Genomic DNA, 19,894 nt, shown 5'->3' with positions numbered 1-19,894 from the left:
AGTGCATAAATTCCTTTAGAAAAAAAATTCTTTTGGTAGTCCGCGCAACCACTCATGCACCTTGTGGCGTACCTCTTCATCAGAACGGAACTTCTTTCCTCCTATTGCGTCTTTGAGTGGTCCAGACATATGGAAGTCCCTTGGGGCAGGGTCTGATGAGTATGGTGGATGAGGAAGACACTCAAAATGCTGGTCTGTGATTGTTGCAACTGTTGTACTGGCAGTGTGGGGCCTTGCATTGTCATGTTGCAAAAGGACACCTGGTGACAGCAATCCACGTCGCTTTGATTGATTGCAGGCCGCAGATGATTTTTAGGAGATCTGTGTATGATGCACTGGTGGCAGTGGTCCCTCTAGGCATGGAATGCTCCAAAATGACGCCTTTTTCGTCCCAAAAGAGTCAGCATAACCTTACCTGCTGATGGTTCTGTTCGAAACTTCTTCGGTTTTCGTGATGAGGAATGGTGCCATTCCTTGCTCGCTCTCTTCGTTTCCGGTTGGTGGAAGTGAACCCAGGTTTCATCCCCAGTAACGATTCTTGCAACGAAGCCATCACCTTCTCGTTCAAAGCGCCGAAGAAGTTCTTCACAAGAATCAACACGTCGTTCTCTCATTTCAGGAGTCAGCTGCCGTGGCACCCATCTTGCAGACACTTTGTGAAACTGGAGCACATCTTGCACAATGTGGTGTGCTGACCCATGAATAATCTGTAAACATGCTGCAATGTTATTCAGTGTCACCCGACGGTTTTCCTTCACTATGGCTTCAACTGCTGCAATGTTCTGAGGAGTCACAATTCGTTGTGCTTGACCTGGACGTGGAGCATCTTCCACTGAAGTCACACCATTGGCCAAATTCCTACTCCATTCGTAGACTTGCTGCTGTGACAAACATGCATCACCGTACTGAACCTTCATTCGTCGATGAATTTCAATAGGTTTTACATCTTCACTAGGCAAAAACGGAATAACAGAACGCTGTTGTTCCCTGGTGCAAGTTGCAAGTGGGGCGGCCATCTTTATACTGATACTGCGATGGTATGTGTGCATCTGCACTATGCTGCCACCTACAGGCCATTCTGCACGTTGTTTGTAGCACGCTTACCATCTTACAGGATAACGGCGCGAAATTTCGATTTTTTATTACAAATTTAAGGTTTTAATTTGACTCACCCTCGTATAACTGCCACTGTTTCAATAAGATGGTAAGTGACGTAAATATATCGAAAATAAATGTTAATTACGGTGTGGCGACATCGTAAGAGTGGAACTGTCAAACTACTGACACACTGCAATTAACATTTATTTTCAATACACAGGGTGTCTCACGAAAGACGGCCAGGAGGGGTCCACGAGTCGCGCCGCACGGCCACCGACCTCCGCCACCGCAACCGCCGGCCGCCGTCGCCCGTCTCTCGGACAATAACGTGGGTTGGGTTGTTTGGGGAATAGACCAAACTGCGAGGTCGTCGGTCTCATCGGATTAGGGAAGGAGGGGGAAGGAAGTCGGCCGTGCCCTTTCAAAGGTACCATCCCGGCATTTGCCTGGAGCGATTTAGGGAAATCACGGAAAACCTAAATCAGGATGGCCGGACGCGGGATTGAGCCGTCGTCCTCCCGAATGCGAGTCCAGTGTGCTAACCACTGCGCCACCTCGCTCGGTGACAATAACTTGCCGGCAGTGGGCTGCGCGTGCTTCCCCTGAGTTAAGCATAAACAACGCTGCCATCTGATTAACTAAGCTTATCTTTATTTACGATAGTGCTCTTAATGGTGTTCCTCTGTGGTATGAGCAGCCTGACATCTCCTGAACGCTTTAGCAAACACTCCACGAATTTCGACTGCCGAAATCTGGGAAATGACTAGCCGAACCCTGTCTTCCAACTCTTTGGAGTGTTTGGGGATTGGTTGCATACATCTTGTGTTTTAACGTTCCCCAAAGATAAAAATCACACGGATTTAGATCTGGAGAACGAGGAGGCCAGTTAACTATCCTGTCATAAAAAAACATTTCGTATTGCTGTCATAGAAGCATTGGCGATGTGTTGTCTTGCATGAAATAATCGTACATCTTTTCTTTAAGTGAAAAAAAAGAGGCTGCAGTATATTGTTCACATACCTATCAGAACGTGTTGTTTCCTGGAAAACGACTGGTCCAATAATTCGTATTGCACTAATTGCTTGTTTTCACGTCATGTAGAGGTATTTATAATTCATGAGGATTTTCGGAGTTCGAACCTCGACTATTGCAAGAATTTACGTACCCTGACAAATGCAACCATGCTTTATCAGAAATAGAATCAAGTTCCCCATCATGCACGGATTGTAACAGCCAGTTGCAATAACGACGTCGAGCGACAGTATCTGAGTTCCTCAGCCGGTGCGCTACTGTTATTTTGCATGATTTCAATTTCAGTTTGTGCACAGGTCTGTGAACAGATGCTCTTGACACACCAGCATGAAGTGCCAAACGTGATGGCTGGGTGTTGTGTGATGTCCTTAGGTTAGTTAGGTTTAAGTAGTTCTAAGTTCTAGGGGACTGATGACCATAGATGTTAAGTCCCATAGTGCTCAGAGCCATTTGAACTTTGAAGTGCCAAACGGCGCAGAGATTTTCTCTGCCTCCTTTGCAAGGCTTCCCCTATCTCGTCTAATTTATCTTTGGCTAAAACACTAAGTTCTCTAGGCCTTCGTTTGTGTAACATACATCCAGTCTCTTGAGATTTCTTCACTAATCTGCGTATCGTCGAATCATTGGGAACACGCACACCGGGAAATTTTTGTACGAATTCAAGCTGACATTCCACACACGATTCTGTTTTTGCATAGTTCAACAAAAGAAACACTCGTTATCCCTAGTGTATATATTCAGAATGGAAAATCGATAGGAAACTGAAAACAAAACACCCGAACACTCGGTCGCACATTGTAGAAGACACGCTCACGGAGTTACTGTCTGTGGTCCGGGTTCAGCGACATACGGGCAGGGAAAGCCCCGGACTCGACGCAGTTGCAATAATGACGTCTAGCAACAATATTTGAAGCGATTAAAGTTGACAAAAAAGCTCAAAAGAAAACACCAGTACACTCAGTCGCACAATGTAGGGGTGCCGCGCGAAGTATTGGCGTCCGAGAACTACACATAGCGACAAAAGGCAGAAGCAGCGGCAACAGCCGGCAAACGCGCCGCGCGATTCGGGGACCCCTCCCGGGTGTCTTTCGTAACACACCCTGTATTTACGTCATTGACCATCTTATTAAAACAGTGACAGTTACAAGACAATCCACTACGTCACATCAGTCTAGACGTGCTTGACAATGGCGATAAATGTCGAAACAGTTTGTCGTGAATAAAGATTAGTTGTTAGCAATTATTTAGGTTGGGTTATTTGGGGGAGTAGACCAGGTAGCGAGGTCATCGGTCTCATCGGATTAGGGAAGGACGGGGACGGAAGTCTGCTGTGTCCTTTCAAAAGAACCATCCCGGCATTTGCGTAAAGCTATTTAGGGAAATCACGGAAAACCTATATTAGGATGGCCGGACGCGGGATTGAACCGTCGTCCTCCCGAATGTGAGCCCACTGCGAATTATTTAGGTGCATCCATTCTAATAATCATGTCGGTATCAGTAATTAACAGAATTTGAACTTGGAATGGTAGTTGGAGCTATACGCATGGGATATTCCCATACGGAAATCGTTAGGAAATTCAATATTCCGAGATCCACAGTGCCAAGAGTGTGCCAAGAATACTAAATTTCAGGCATTCCCTCTCACCAAGGACAACGCAGTGGCCGACGGCCTTCGCTTAACGACCGGATGCAGCGGCGTTTGTGTAGTCTTGTCACCGTTAACAGACAAGCAGCACTGCGTGAAACAACCACAGAAATCAATGTGGGACGTACGACGAGCGTATCCATTACGACAGTGCGGCGAAATTTGGCGTTAATGGGTATGGCAGTAGACGACCACCATGAGTGGCTTTGCTAAGAGATCATCACCTGCAGCGCCTCTCCTGGGCTCGTGACCATATCGGTTGGGTCCTAGGCGACTGGAAAACCGTTTCTTGCTCAGATGAGCCCCGATTTCAGTTGGTAAGAGCTGATGGTAGGGTGCGAGTGTGGCGCAGACCTTACAAAACATAGACCGAAGTTGTCAAGAAGGCACTGTACAAGCTGGCAGTGGCTTCATGATGGTGTAGGCTACGTTTATATGGTACGGACTAGGTTAGCTGGTCCATCTCAAGCGATCATTTACTGGAAATGGTTATGTTCGACTACTTGGAGAGCATCTGCAGCCATTCATGGACTTCAGGTTGCCAAACGACGATGCAATTTTTATGGATGACAATGCGCCAATGGGCCACAATTGTTCGCGATTGGTTTGACGAACATTCCGGACAATTCGAACGAATGATTTGGCCATCCAGATCGTCGGACATGAATCCCATCGAACATTTGTGAGCCATAATCGACAGATTAGATCGTGCACAAAATCCTGAACCGCCAACACTTTCGCAATTATGGATGACTGTAGAAGTAGCTTGGCTCATATTTCTGCAGAAGGCTTCCAATGACTTTTTTGAGTCGATGGCACATAGAGTTGTTGCACTACACCTTGCAAAAGGACATCCGATACGATATTAGGGGTATCCCATTACTTTTGTCACCGCAGTGTCCCAGTATTGTTATTGCTAAGATTGTAGGGCAGGCAATCCCGACAGGCAGTTAGGTGCAGAGGTCGAGATAATAACTTCGCTAAACTAACGGAGATGGCTTAATGTGTACTGAAATGAGCAATCCTGGTGTACAATGTCTGTATTGTAGTTGACTGCAGTCTGTCTTTACAAGCTGAAGCACTAACGTCGCTCACCCATAATCAAGTGGACTGTACCGGAGAAGAAACATGCAGACACGATTTTCGTGTTTGGCCAAGCAAATGGAGGCCGCAGAGAAGCGGAAATGTTGTATAGGACCAAATATAGAAGACATCCGGTTCACAATGTTTCCAAAACTGTTCCAACGATTAAGTGAAATACGACAGCCGGTACCACAGTACAACGATCGAAGCGAGGAAGACTAACTACACGGACTCCCGACCTAGAAGGTACAGTGCTTGCTCGAGTGGATAAAGATCAGTTGCACTTGAAAGGAATGTTTCATAGTGCTATTTGGCGAACACTGCGGTAAATGCAGCTGTACCCCTACCAATTACAGAAAGTGCATGTTTTTACTTCTGCCGACTTTGGACCTTGTGCCGTGTTCTGCCAATGGTCCTTGCAGCGCTTTACAGTTGGTCCTCATTTTTCTGCGTATTCTTTTTTCACAGATGAAGCCTGCTTCACCAGAGACGAAATGGTAAATAGTCGCAATAGTAATTTGGGCCGATAGGAATCCAAACACTACAGTTGTGAAGAGACATCAACACAAATCATTAATCAACGTGTAAGCAGGTATAGCCAACGATTACGTACTTGGGCTGTTCCTTTATAGTTAATGATTACATACTAAAGCCGTTTCTTTTTCCTTTCTGCTCAAATACACCAGTGTGCACAGTGTTTGTCAGGGACATACTAGCCGGATTTATGGAACATATTCTACCTGTTATTTGTCAATGGACGTGGTCCCAACGCGATGCAGTATCACCTGACTCTATACCGACGTTCTTTAACAGCTGAATCAGACATGCTCTGAAAATTCATAGGCTAAGGAGACCTTGCTTCGAGGTCAGCACGTTCACCTGATCTCACCCCACTTAATTACTTCTGTCGGACCATGTGAAAAATCTTATGTACGAGTCTTCTCTCGAGACTGAATAGGATTTCCTGGCAAGGTATTCTCGCTGCCTGCGACACTCTTCAGACGACACCGTGGATATTAGAATGGGTATGACAGGACTTCGTGCGACGATGCCATGCCTGCATTGACTCTGGGCGACGCCATTGCGAACCACGGTTGTAAATAAAGCAGCTTGTGAAACCTGTGCAGGTAAATCTAAGATTTTCGGTCTCTCTGAGATCAAGTTATGTGCGCCGTTACTAGTTCATCAACAGCGGAAATTATCTGAGGGTATTGGGGGTATTCAGTGAGAAGTCTGTATATCATGACCAGGTTTCGAAAGTTGTGGCCCCTTAATCTGAATGCTGCACAAAGTTAAGGCGGAATTTAAACCAGTTTTCACTTATACCTTTCTACTCGGTAGTTTCCGCACTGCGGTCCTTTACCTCAGATTGATCCATTTACCCTTATCCATCATCCCTGAAAGTTTGCAACATTATTACGGAACCATCATGTATGGAATACTGTCACACTAACACCCGTTCATCCGTTTACACCATCGGAATGTACGAGAATGTTCAAGTATCTGTGTCACTAAAGAGCTTAAAAAGTTTTGGTATTCCGTCACAACTGATTTAGTGTAATAGTCTTTCTCATCAAGAGAAGAAAATGGACTTCACTAAATGACATCATCTTATGCATCAGGGTTAGGCCGGTTCCGTGGTGAACTCATATTGCTCCTAATACATTTTCCTTGAGCGTCTCTGACTTCATCGACCTACTGCTTTGTATTGTCTAGCTTTTTTGTTTTGTTTACTTTGGCAGGCCAGAGCTGTGCTGTGTCCGGCGTTGGACACGGTGCACGGCTATATATAAAGAGGGCACCACATATCAGGCCAGTCTCCAGAGTGGCGACTCAGAGATGGAGCACATGACAGGCACCACATTATGCTTCCGCCATAAGCCATACCCATCGACCATAGCTATTCTCTGACGACACAGGGAGAGCCGATAACCACTTCATCATCGAACGTTAAGTACAAATGACGAAAAGTGAACTGCCCTGTGTAGCGTTTTGATCCTTTTAGACGTTTTGTGTTCAGAAAAGGTACGAAAATGAATAATTCAGACAGTTTTTTGAGAGCAGAGTCACCAGAGATGACGGATCATCAGATAATGAGATTATATACGTCAACCTGTGAATGAAAGTTGATACTATAACTTTAATACTGGAAGCTATTGCTAGTGAATGGCCCAGTATGCATAGTGTTAAAGAGCAGAGAATGACATTTAAGAATAGTGTCCGGGTAATGGAAAGTATGTTGAAAAGTCGAGTAAATTACTTTGAAAACAAGCTGAAATCAGAGATAGAAAATTCAAACGAAAGTATAAGATTTAATGGCGAATTTATGGACAATATCGGTAGCATAGATCGCTAGTTGGGAGCAGAATTTCCGAACTGAAAGAAAAGCTTGAACGTAATCTCAAAAATAGTACTGATTAAGTTTTAACCAATGTAGATGTGAGTGAATTAGAAACCCTGGAACCACGTGGAGTTGAATAAATAAACAGTAGCGACGGCGGAGGCTAATGTAGCACAAAAAATAAACTGTATGAAGATGAAGTTGTTAAATCTGGCGCAAGGAGGAGTAGTAAACTGTGTTCCTATGATACCTTTTATTAGCAATCCAGGAATGAAAAATTTCAATATTGGTGGTAAATACTATCCTATAGTTTTCGACATGGTTGTAAAGATAGGTTACTAAATCCGACTACGATGAAGATAAAAGTAGATTTGTGAAACATTTGTTAGACGGCGAAGCTTTATCATGGGGAATCGGAATATTTGCAATTTTATAAGCTAAGAGGATTCTGAAGAGTGATTTCTGCACAGGTACTTGGTAGAAGCAAAGCAGTGTAGGATCTAAGAACAGTTTTTCAATAGTTCACCATGCAGACAAGTTAGACAAAGCACGAGAGTGTCCTGCATAGAAAAATTGAAAAGTTAAGGTACATTAATAACTATTTCTATATAAAAGAGAAGGCTACCTTATAATATTCAATGGGATTTAATTAATCCACCAAATGAAGACAAAGATAACTTTCTAGAATACATAAAAGGATGGATAGTGCTACATGTTTTAAGAATGGCAGGCAGAACTGGCAAAGGTAAATGTGCGTGACAGCAGGATTCAAGAGGAATAAAGAAAACTACAACAAGCAGCATAGGACATGGCACGGGAAGCATGGAAGAAAGATTTGAGGAATCAGAAGAACCAGATTCAAAGAAACAGGGGGGAAAACAGTAGGTTCAATGAACAAAGGCAGCAAGGAGATAGAAACAGAGCATCAAATACAAGAAACCAGTAGGTATCCCACTAGAGGTCCACATTGGGGTGAATAAGGTCGAGATTGGAACATGGGCCAAACAAGGCCAGGCAGCAGGTAAAAAACAGCCAGGACCTGTGGTGATGTTATTTATGGATAGACGTTTGGGAAAGGAGTAATTTTAGCAAGATTTTTATATTAAGCAAAGGAAAAAGCAAAACACGCGGGAAGTAATAAGCTCATGGTAGATGATACTGTCAGTGTCTTTAAGTGGGCAGAATGTAGTGTGTATATCAGTCTGGATGTGGCACCATTGAAAGGAAGTGATGAGGATAAATGTTTGCAGCAGACAGATAATGTGAATGAATGTGAGAAAGTAAATGAGGATGTGAGTGATGCGCAATTTTGAGGAGGTCAGAATTCCATTGTTTCAGAACTAAAAAATATTACTTACGATAATTTTTCTGATTTTTGTGTTGATGTTGTTGATGATTTTATTTATTTAACAATGAAGTGAATGTTAATCAAGTTGGTAGTGATTCAGACAATGATTTAGCCATCTTTTTGATAATGTAGAAAGTGTCAATGAAGCTGAGTTATTTCTAGTCATAAAATCAGATGCAACAGTTGGGAAAAAAGAAGATGATACAGTGAAACCAAGCGAGGTTAAGCTGAAGCATAGGTGATTTAATAGAAAAGGGGAGAGTATATACAGCACATAAGCTTGGTGATGAAAATTTAAAGATATGGTGACTTAGATGTAGTAACTAATAAATTGAAGCAAGAACATGAAACTATAGATGGGAACAGCTGGTTTAATAAACATAGAAATATGTAGAAAAATTGTAGAAAAATTTGCAAGGCAACGGAAGACAGAATATTTCTAGCATAATTACTTATAACAAACTTCTTGGGGATGATTTGGAAATAGAGCCTCTTATGGTGTAAAGTAATGCAGCTATCAAGTAATCAGTTGCTAACAAAAATAATTTTGAAGAAATTAAGATGAATCTGTTAGAGGAAGAGAAACTTGAGGAGAGAATTAGTACAAGAATACAACCAGTGATTAACGTAATACTAGGTGATTTTGAAGCAGAGGTTTTACTGGATACATGGAGTCAGGTTTGTGATGTGTCAAAAATGCTTATAGATCATATAAGAGCACACACTCAGTTAGTTGGGATGCCAGTTACTTGGGTGAAGATACACAGAACAACAAGTAAGTTAAGCAAGCCAGTAAGAAGGCAGGTATTCCTAACATCGGAATAGATGATGTTGGCTTTAGTCAACCATGTTTAGTAATCCCAAATCCGAGACCGAATTTTATGTTAGGTATGGAAAAGTTGACAAAAGTAATTGCCATGATTAACTGCAGCAGGCAACTGTTTGAATTTAAAGTACATGATAACAGCTTTACAGCTCTGTTTAACAAGGTTTTACTAGGAAAAGAAATTGTGGCTTCAGTCCAACGGTGTCATTAGTCTGCTGTCAACTATGGGCTGTGGAACTGGCATGAATTATAACCAAAAGGCAGTTTGTGCAGTTAATGATAGAATTAAAGTGATTGAGTGAATATATGAAGCACAGAAGGAGCGACTATCTGAATTGTTAGAAAGGCTCCAGAGAAGGTCCACAGTTTTGAAGATATATAAGAAATGAGTGGGTAATGAAGTGCCTGAGAGTATAAAAATTATGACTGCCAGTTCTTAATTATTTTTGTATGTTTGTCTGAATTTTAGTTTTATTAAGTGATACTGATTTGCAGCATTTGGGAAAGTTTACTAAATATTTTTTTTTTTTTGGGGGGGGGGGGGGGGGCGCCTTTTTTGTTTTCGTAATTTTAGAAGTGGTTATTATTCGTTTATTCTGAAGTTATGTAAAAGGTGCTGTTTAATAGGAACTGAAAGAAAAATATGGTTTCTTTGTGATGACAGATGAGATATGGGAGATTGTATTTAGTCACCCAGGTAGACATGGCTATATTAATGATTATATTGTGTTTGTTAGGAAGTGCTCATTTATGTTACAGCATATATCTTTATTGGGGTCGGGATATAAAGTGGATAAATTAGATACATCAACATTTTCATCATTGTTGAGATCAAATGCTGGACTAAGGCATTCAACTGAGCATTCAATTTCATGAATTTAATTTTTTACAATATCTGTATAGTTTTCTATTTGTTGTATTACAATAGTTCAACGGAACTTGGTAGTTTGTTTTTGACGTTATGCTGAAATGACTAAAATGGGTGAATGTGATGAGTCAGTGAGCAGCAGACTCGATGCTAATTTGGAATCATTTATGTGTCCAGAAAACTCAAGCTACCCTGAACGAGAGCACTGGAGGAATCAGAGGAGGTTCAGCTCTGGTGCTGTGCAGCAAGGAAACAGAATACAGTATGGTGTGACAATACAGTCAAGAACATGTTAAGTGAGATCAGTGAGAGTGGTTCCACGAAAAATCTAAAGCGAATAGTGAATTTTTGTTATGTTTGGAATATGTGCTCCTCTGAAGAATCTTTCGCTATCACTGCTTAAACCAGAAATTTTTTTGAAAAACAAAATTTGTTTGAGATGGAATCTCTGTTTTTATAATAGATCCATGAATGCAAATACATGGAAAATATAATTTTTTTGATATTCTCAAGAATGCATCCATGTTTTTAGTTAAAACTGCGGTTATGTATTATTTTAATTTATAAGAGTTATTAAATGTTTGATTTTTTGAACTGCAAACCCAAGGAATGCCACAGAGATTATTGACATGGAGTTACCACTAACCAACTAGACAGATACGTTTCATGAACACTATGTAAGTAGTTATGCAATGAAAACCTACTATCATTTTTTACTTTGTAGGTTTTTAGTTCAGTGTTTTCAGAATGTTATTAGCATTATTACTATATTAGTATGATAATGTCATTTGGTTTTCTCTCTGAACACGACCCATAATTTTATTTTATCTGTTGCTTCATCAATACTTACATTATGAGCAGCAGCCACCTGTTTAAAAATTTTGCTGCTCATTTTATTCATATGAAAATTTTGGGGGTATTGTGACAGTAGACGTCACAGCCTATGTAATATACAATAATATACTTCAGCATATCGTCAGAGGTATATTTGACATGGTGTACTGTGTAGTGAACACACACAATGGTAGTTGGTGGGTGTGGCGTCAGGCAAGGGATGCAGGCAATGAGGGCGACATCTATTGTATAACGTTGTACCTATGTGCTGAATAAATGTACACAGAGTAAGTGGAACTTTTGTTTCAGCCAGTCACAACTATTATTCGATCATTTAACAGTGCTTATATTTTTAAAACTGTACGAGAACATCATAATGGGATCTCCCAAGTGTAGCTTGAACGTTTAGCGTAAGCCAATTGACCACTGTCTATGAATTTTTATAGTGTTATTCACCTATAATAAGTGGGTGTTGTCTATATCCATCCATCCCAGACTCTTGTTCTCGTTTACTATTCTTAAGTTTTACGTCGCAGACGTGTTAGGTATCTGAGGTCGTTGAAGTGACTGATGATAACTGATACTTTATGCTTCTAGACAATGACACTAAATCATCCAGTTTCATAGTAAACGAAACAAAAGAACAGTGTTTTACTTACCATCTAAGCCTTTGTATCCCCAGTTAGCACCTGCAACAAAAAAAATAATCTTATCAGAGGTAGTAAAATACGAATATAGTGTGTACGAGACAATACACTTAAATACATAAATGATGTGACGCCAAAATATCCTCTCTTTTATTTTCTACATAGCTTACACTAACAATGAGGCACAACTGATTAAGCTGATATTTTGATCAAAGATAACTGACAGTAAATGGTAGAGTTATATATACTCAAAGGAAAATTGTTTATAAAAGCTGCAATTTAGATAAATTAACATGAATGCCCCGACGAGCTATGGGCGCAACGTGAAATATTTGAAAAGCACCAGTTTAGTAATAACTTTGCTACCCACCAATGTTCTAGCACTTAGTTTTTCATGTTTGAATATTTGCCAAGGCGCCATTTTGCCATGTACAGTTTCTTCTCGTGTTGAATAGAAGTTGAGCACACAGACCAAAACTGAGTCGATTTCCTGGTATTCATATGGCAGTATAATCTCCAAACGTCTCTTCGCTTTCTATAGCTAACATACGGCAAACAATAGGATTTAATTTCAAAGCATTTGTGTGGAGAGTTCTACATCTTTTCACTACAGGCAATTCATTTCTTTGCTACATATAGTAAACGAAAATGGCAGTAGACACTCTGCCCAGTATTCGACAAAATTTGAGTTTAACAGAGGGGTCTAAGTTATCATGGGTGTTATTACTTTGTCTATTTTATGCATTGAAATCAGTTTATTGAGAGTGTATAGAAAATTAAGTTTGCGTAGCGAGTAAGATGACAGTTCTTCATTGCGCCACGATGTTTTGTTAGTTTTTCAACTGTACTATAATTTGATATTCTAGCATTTTCAGGAAGATCACCACAGTCTTCAGGATGTATTATGTTAAAATACGGCTTGAGACTACGTTATGTGAGAACTGCGATGTCTATAATGCAAATTATGCGCACAGCTTTATCACCGATACCCGGAAAAATAATACCGTGTTGTCTTCTTTGTTTTGAATACTCCTTATCCACAAGCTCTTTTTGCTAGCATAAATCATACTGAAATGTTAGAATAATTGTTCGCTGTGAGAAAACTGAGACTTACCATACATGAAGGCGCTAAACAACTGAAGTACCACAGCACTGTTATTGCCAGACTTTGAAGGCAAATTCCATCACATCAAAAATTTCGGTCGCGTTATTGGTTTCTTATTTACATCACTACAGTATTGTGTAATACAAATGGCTGGTTTAACGCCAAAGTGACACAAGGCAATGTTTGTGGCACCAAGCTGGAGGGGCGCTAGAGGCACGTACGTGCAAGATTCGAAATCAGTGCATATCACAATGAGCACCAAAAACCGACACCAGTGAATGTCATGTCGGTTGTGTGAGAAAATGCCCTCGAACCAGCCTTGTGCACACAACAAACAATCGTGCGGATGACAACCACTCGTGTACTGAAACTGCGGTTACATGAACTACAATTCGAACTATCTCTATACCGATACGATGGTTACTAGAGGCGAATTTATCCGCAGGTACGCTCCACATATTGGGGATGGTGCAGTCCAAAGACATCCACGGGCCAGTTTCTGGACACCTGTGGGCCATGGTTTGGCCAGTCCTGGTCTATAGATCCTACCTATGGTACCATACAGAAAGGAATAGAATACACAGGCACAAACATATTTTACAATATACGTACGGGAATGTCTTACAAACAGCATCAGTTTTCATGTCCTGAATAAATTATCTCTTCTTAGTAAATACTAAAAAAAGGAGCAGTTCTTAAATAAAAATAGTTGTAATAAACGTGTAAATGGCAAGCATAGTCCCATACAAGTTGCTTACTCTTACAACACGGTACATTTTTGACATGTAGCAGCTTTGATTCAACTGGCTCTTTCAGTATTACATTTAGCGTTCATTTGGTCTGCGGACGACGCAATTATTGGCTCCCTGGAAAAGTGCCAAATTTCGTTTCCAGAAGTGTCAGGTTCGATCGTCAGTTAGTTCTGTTATTTTTGTGGTATTTATCACTTCTTTCCTCAGTAGTAATGTTCATTATTCTGAAAATGGTGAGCTGCACCATAATTCGCAGTCTATGATATACTGAAAGTCTACTATAACTGGCTGGGTAAGAAACTTTGTAGCTCGAAGGAAGGGAGCGGCTTATCACCTCCAATGCGTCCATGCCTAGCGAAGGATTGTGGCGTTCACACCAATCTTCGAGTTGATGGCAGCTTCACCTTTTGTGATGTGTGGGGTGACGCAGCTACCTGAGCTGAACAACCGCCACCTGTGATCCAGTTGTTGTCGCCTCGTCCAGAAGTGATTAGCCATCCGCTGAAAACGACCTCAATCATTTGTTGGACATGTCCCAATCTCTGTTTTCTCGTCCAATTTTTACCGCCTACAGCTTATTACAATGGAGGTATTTCTACGATGTTCTAACACACATACCACTATCCAGCCCCTTCTTGTAGCTAGTTTTCCACATCTCCTTTCCTCGTCACTACTGACGAGAACCTTCTCAATTCGTATTTTATCAGGTTTTAAGCTCCCGCTATAACACCACATCCTATACGCTTCGATACCCTTGTTTTCCGGTTTCCCACAGCACCTGATTAACTTTCGTGCTCTGCTGTGCTCCAAACGTACATTCTTAGAAATTTATTTTCAAATTAAGGCTAATGTTTCATAACAGAAGATTTATTTTGACAATGAACGCTCTGCTTCTTGAGCTAGTACGCTCTTTAGTTCCTTTATGCTTATCCGTCATGCGTTACTATCATTTCTTCTACGAGGGAAGTTCAATTTGTAATGCAACACATTTTTTCTGAAACTAGGTTGATTTTATTCAGGATTGCAGTACACCATATTATTCCCCATTCTTTTGGTTACAGCATCCTGTTTTTCAACATACTCTCCGTTCCATGCGACGACTTTGCGCCACCTCACTGGGAGGGCCCGTATGTCCGCTTGGTGCTCTCTAATGATCGACGTCGGATCCAACGTCTTGCAGCATCAATAACTTCCCCATCATCCACGTACTGCTTCCCGCGGAGTGCACCCTCTATTGGGACAAACGGATGGAAGTCGGGAGATGCGAGATCCGGGCTGTAGGGTGGATGAGGAAGAGCTGTCCAATGAAGTTTTGTGAGGTCTTATGGTGAGCACAGACCTGTACGAGGCCTTGCGTTGCATTTTTGTGCAGTCGAACACGCTGATGTCGTTTCTTCAAGTTCCTAGGGGTAGCACAGTACACTTCAGAGTTGATTGTTGCATAGTGAGAAGGGAAATCAAACAGAATAACCCCTTCAGAGTTCCAGAGAATCATTACCATCACTTTACTGGATGAAGATGCAGCTTTGAACTTTATCTCCGGAGGTGAGGTGGTCTGGTGCCACTCTGTGGATTGTTTCTGGTTTAAAGTGATGAACGCATGTTCCGTTGCTGTGACGATTTACTTTACTTTACTTTACATGTGGCAAGGGCCTTATCGACTATGCGCCTGCTCTATGAGCCTCTTCCACTTCTGTCTGTCAAATACGCTGTTTGTCCAGTTGCTGTTGCTGTTCATCCTAGTTGTGTCCTCCCGAATGTTATCCCGCCATCTGATTCTGGGTCTCCTTCTTCCTCGCGTTCCATCTATTGTTCTGCTGAAAGCCATTCTAGGTAGTCTACTCTCTGTCATTCTTGCTATATGGCCTGCCCAATTCAACCATCTCCTCTTGAGCACTTCGACGTTGTTACGGGGTTTGTACAGCTCTCTTAATTCTTCATTTCTTTTTATTCTCCATTCCATGTTATCTTCGTCGTATACAGGTCCAAAAATTTTCCTTAGGACTTTTCTTTCGAATAGTAACAGTTTTTCTTCATCTTTCTTTTTAAATATTGATGTTTCACATCCATGTAACATCACAGGTATAATGGTCGATTGATATAAGCGGATTTTGAAGTTACTGCTAAGTGATCTTTTTCTTAGAATTTTGATGAAACTAAAAAGTGTCTTGTTTGCTGTTGATAAATGGGCATCTATTTCTATATCTGTCAGGATACTCAACGCCAGCCTCGGAAACAGGACAGGATTTACTGGAACAAAAACTGGCAAAGATGCTGTGACGATGTTCGACAAAAATTGTCACTATCAGCTTCGTAAAGTGCAAGCAGTTTCGCAGCGATGGTGCTTCGTTACTCTTTATGGTGTTCTGTTAGGTGTCGAGGAAACCAGCGGGCACACACCTCTGAGTACCCCATCTGGTGGACGAGTGTGTGAGCACTATCAACAGAGACGTCATGTTGAGCACGGAAGGTTTTGATTGTAATCTGTTGATCACCTCTAATGGGAGTCTCTGCTCTGCACAGTGCAACATTGCACGAGTCAGAGCTGTGTGCGGTCGAACGGCACGTGGGAAGTCGGACAGGTCTGCGCTACCTTGTTGCGATGATGACAAACGCCCCGCCCATAGACTCACCGTACTTTTGTTCACTGTGAGATCTCCGTAGACATTCTGCAAGCGACTATGAATATCTGCGATGCTTTGGTTTTTCGCCAAAAGAAACTCAATGACTGATCTCTGTTTGGAGGGCACCTCCGTTACAACTCTTTTGAAGGCTACATATAGTGCCCCCACCTATCGGAACATCATGAAACTATAGGAGCTGAAGCAGGAACATTACACGATATCCCACAATAAATTCCGAATACTTTCAACCGAAATTGGCCAAGAAAAAAATGTTTTACCTTACTTACTGAATGCTCCTCGAACCGGTACGTGGTCCACAACTCTGATTTTTAGTTTGTCGCTAATCTCATTTCCGTTCTACTCGTGCTCAGTAAGACCATGCCACTCTTTGAAACATCCTCTCTCCGTTGCATCCCCTACTTTCACACACAAACACACACACACACACACACACACACACACACACACACACCAGTGGCTGCGGAGTAGTAACAGCCATGTAGGCAACCAACCTAACGTGGCAGTTATGCGGGCTCGCTCCTCCGACTGAATTAGCAGAAGACGCACCAATTAAAAAAACGACTTCGAAGTATTCTTCATATACACTCTCTTACTGCCCAATGCAATTTAAAATTATGTAAAAATTTGGCTGCAATATCTTGACAACATAATTTATACTCGCTTATGTGATAATTTTCTTTTGTAGCGGTAGCTGGCGAAATGTTCCATCCCGATGGTTGCGTTGAATTTCCGTGACGTTACGCTGAGTGCCACTCTCATCATCTTCGCCAGAAGACGCCGAACTTCCACGCAGCCACCCGAATGGAGGGAGAGAAGATTTCGTCATCCATATACGCCGGGAAGTGTACATTCATGTATACATAACTGTTAACCGCTATTCTGGACGTAACTCTTCCTAATTAAGTTATCCGTGTTCTAAATTTTCATTCTACTTCGGCTTCAACCTTATTTCTACTTTCACAGAAAAGTATTATGCCATGAATGTTGTATCAATGGTGTTACACTTAATTTTTTTCACCTGAAGTTTTTCTTATGTACTTGACGAAGATGCTCCTACATACGAAGTAAGGTTACAAAGTAACGAGACTGACACAGTCACAGAGTAAGTACGCACGCGCCAAGGATGAACGACCAATGGCTGTGAAGTGTGAAGCCTTCTCAGTCGATTGCGGCATCTCTGGTGTATGTAGACAAATCACTGTGGCCTTGGCCTTCGTTCGTTTTACCGTAGAGATGATAATTGTAATAACAGAGCAATGAACTGTCGTGAAGTTTTACATGAGAGCTGGAAAAACCACTGCTGACACCAATCTTTTACTAGTGAAGTTTATGGCGAAGACTGCTTATCTCGCAAACGACGTTTTGAGCGTTTCATGCCTTTACTCGATGGCCGACAAGACGTTGAAGTTGACGCAATTCCAGGATGCATTTGAACATGAAAAACGGATGAACATGTCGAAAAAGTAGGTAATCTGATTCGACCTGACCGTCGGTTGAGGGTTCGACCGATTACTGAAACTGCAGGAATTGAAAAAAAAAAAGAAACACGTAAGGGAAATTTTATAAAAGCAATTTAGCATGGGACAAGAGTGTGCGAAACTGGTACCGCAAACTTTCACGATCGAATAAAAAACCATTAAAATTATCCTAATTTCTTGGAAAGAGTGATAACATGTGACGAATCATGGTTTTTCACTTATGATCCAGAAACTAAGAGTCAATCCAGGTACTGGAAGGGCCCAACTTCGCCGAAAGTGAGGAAGTACGCACTCTTTGAAACATCCTCTCCCCGTTGCATCCCCTACTTTCACACACACACACACACACACACACACACACACACACACACACACACACACCAGTGGCTGCGGAGTAGTAACAGCCATGTAGGCAACCAACCTAACGTGGCAGATATGCGGGCTAGCTCCTCCGACTGAATTAGCAGAAGGCGCACCAATTAAAAAAACGACTTCGAAGTGTTCTTCATATACACTCTCTTACTGCCCAATGCAATTTAAAATTATGTAAAAATTTGGCTGCAATATCTTGACAACTTAATTTATACTCGCTTATGTGAGCCATAAGCAAAACAAGACTGGAAGCGATGATGACTTTTTTACGGTATTCATGGAATTGTGAATCTGTACTGGGTTCCTGAAAGTCGAACTATTAATCAACACTACTACCTCGAGGTTCTTTCTCAATTCCGTTAGAAAATAAGGTAAAAGCGATCCGAACTGTGTAAGAACAAGTCTTCTGCATCAGGACAGCACAACGGCTCATACCGCAGTGTCTGTTAAGATGTTTCTAGCGGAGTACAGCTTACCTGTTTTAAACCTACCACCTTATTCGCGCCACCTAGCAGCATGTGACTTGTATCCATTCCAGAAGGTCAAATCAGCATTAAAAGGAATAAGATTTAAGTCCGTCGAAGCAGTGAAAGGAAAAGCGGCACGCATAATGAAGAAGGTTTAATAAGAAATTCCCGAAAAAAAATATTGAAAACTGGGATTCATCTGATTTTCTTGGGGTAAATTGAAAGCACTAGCACCTTACGTTCAGCCTACGCTACGCTACTACTCTCATGAGCAACCAGTCTAGAGATACGTGCTGTGTTGGAGGGCTAGAGCAGCCGTCTCATTAGGTTCAAAAGAACTTCTCAGCTTGTTACGTGACAGCGGAGTTCATCAGACCTCGTACTGGCCGTCTAGTGAGAGATGGGCAAGACGTGCGACATCAGCGTGTTTCATTGCTGCCATGTCGTGGGACACTCCGTCTCCCAAGTTCGTGGATACCTTGGGCTTTCCACTTGTCTCTGTGGCAACGGTGTACCGTCAGAATATGTTACACTGTCACCTCGTTGTTCGCACATCGCCGGTATGACTCGGCAACGATGAAACTTGCCCACTGACAAGGGGAGTGCCTTACACACAGCCAAGCGATTCGGCTCGTATTTGGCAGGTCGCCTGTGTATAACTTAAAACGAAAGACTAATATATTTTGGCTCAACGCTCCCTCATTTTTGGGAAAACTGCTCCAAAAGTTCACGTCACGAATCTTGTTAAGATTGATAAGTTCGGTAGATAATGGAACACTTACCACTTTTCATCATAATATAGGGTCCGCAAACGCATATTTTCCTGAAAATCGAGGGAAGAATTTCTTCGTCTGTCTCTTAACGTACCCGTTACATAAAATCTGTGCAATGAAAGCGCCACTGGCGTAGTGACCATGGCTTTTGGCTGGGAAGCAGAGAACCTGTGTTCGATTTCCAAGTGCAAACTTTTCGTTTCGAAACTGGGAAGAATAGGACGGTTAATATATGACGTCTGCACTTGTTGTTTGGAGTCCTTAATACCACATTTGTACGTGTACTATGATTGATATGACAATAGTATTACTGTACGTACACATGCATATTTTTGATGCACGTTAATAATGCTATAATTCTACTCTTCTGAAAAAGGCACTAGGTGCCTTTTTTCTTCAGCCGGCTGCTGATTTTTTCAACACAGGCAAGTAAATCAATAAGGAATAGTAGCAAGGTAGGTAAATAAATAACTCATACGACTTGGATTAGTAAAGAATTAAAATTTTAGGCCTCTCTACACGAAAACAATACCGAGCAAGAGTGCTTCGAAGACCAGCATTCGACGCACTTTATCGCTTA

The 19,894-nt window shown here is 41.7% G+C and overlaps 1 protein-coding gene across 1 annotated transcript in view; it reads right to left on the bottom strand.

The window, feature by feature from the left end:
• Positions 1–19,894, bottom strand: part of LOC124787441 (putative carbonic anhydrase 3) — a 508,783-nt gene that overhangs the window by 195,490 nt on the left and 293,399 nt on the right. The window contains exon 2 of the mRNA XM_047254340.1: positions 11,735–11,764. Coding sequence (XP_047110296.1) covers positions 11,735–11,764 — 30 coding nt within the window. The remainder of the gene's footprint in view (positions 1–11,734; positions 11,765–19,894) is intronic.

This window comes from Schistocerca piceifrons, chromosome 1 (assembly GCF_021461385.2).
Source record: "Schistocerca piceifrons isolate TAMUIC-IGC-003096 chromosome 1, iqSchPice1.1, whole genome shotgun sequence".
Lineage (NCBI taxonomy): Eukaryota > Metazoa > Arthropoda > Insecta > Orthoptera > Acrididae > Schistocerca > Schistocerca piceifrons.
Note: the sequence above shows the minus strand (reverse complement) of the source record. Positions and strands in the feature narration are given on the sequence as shown.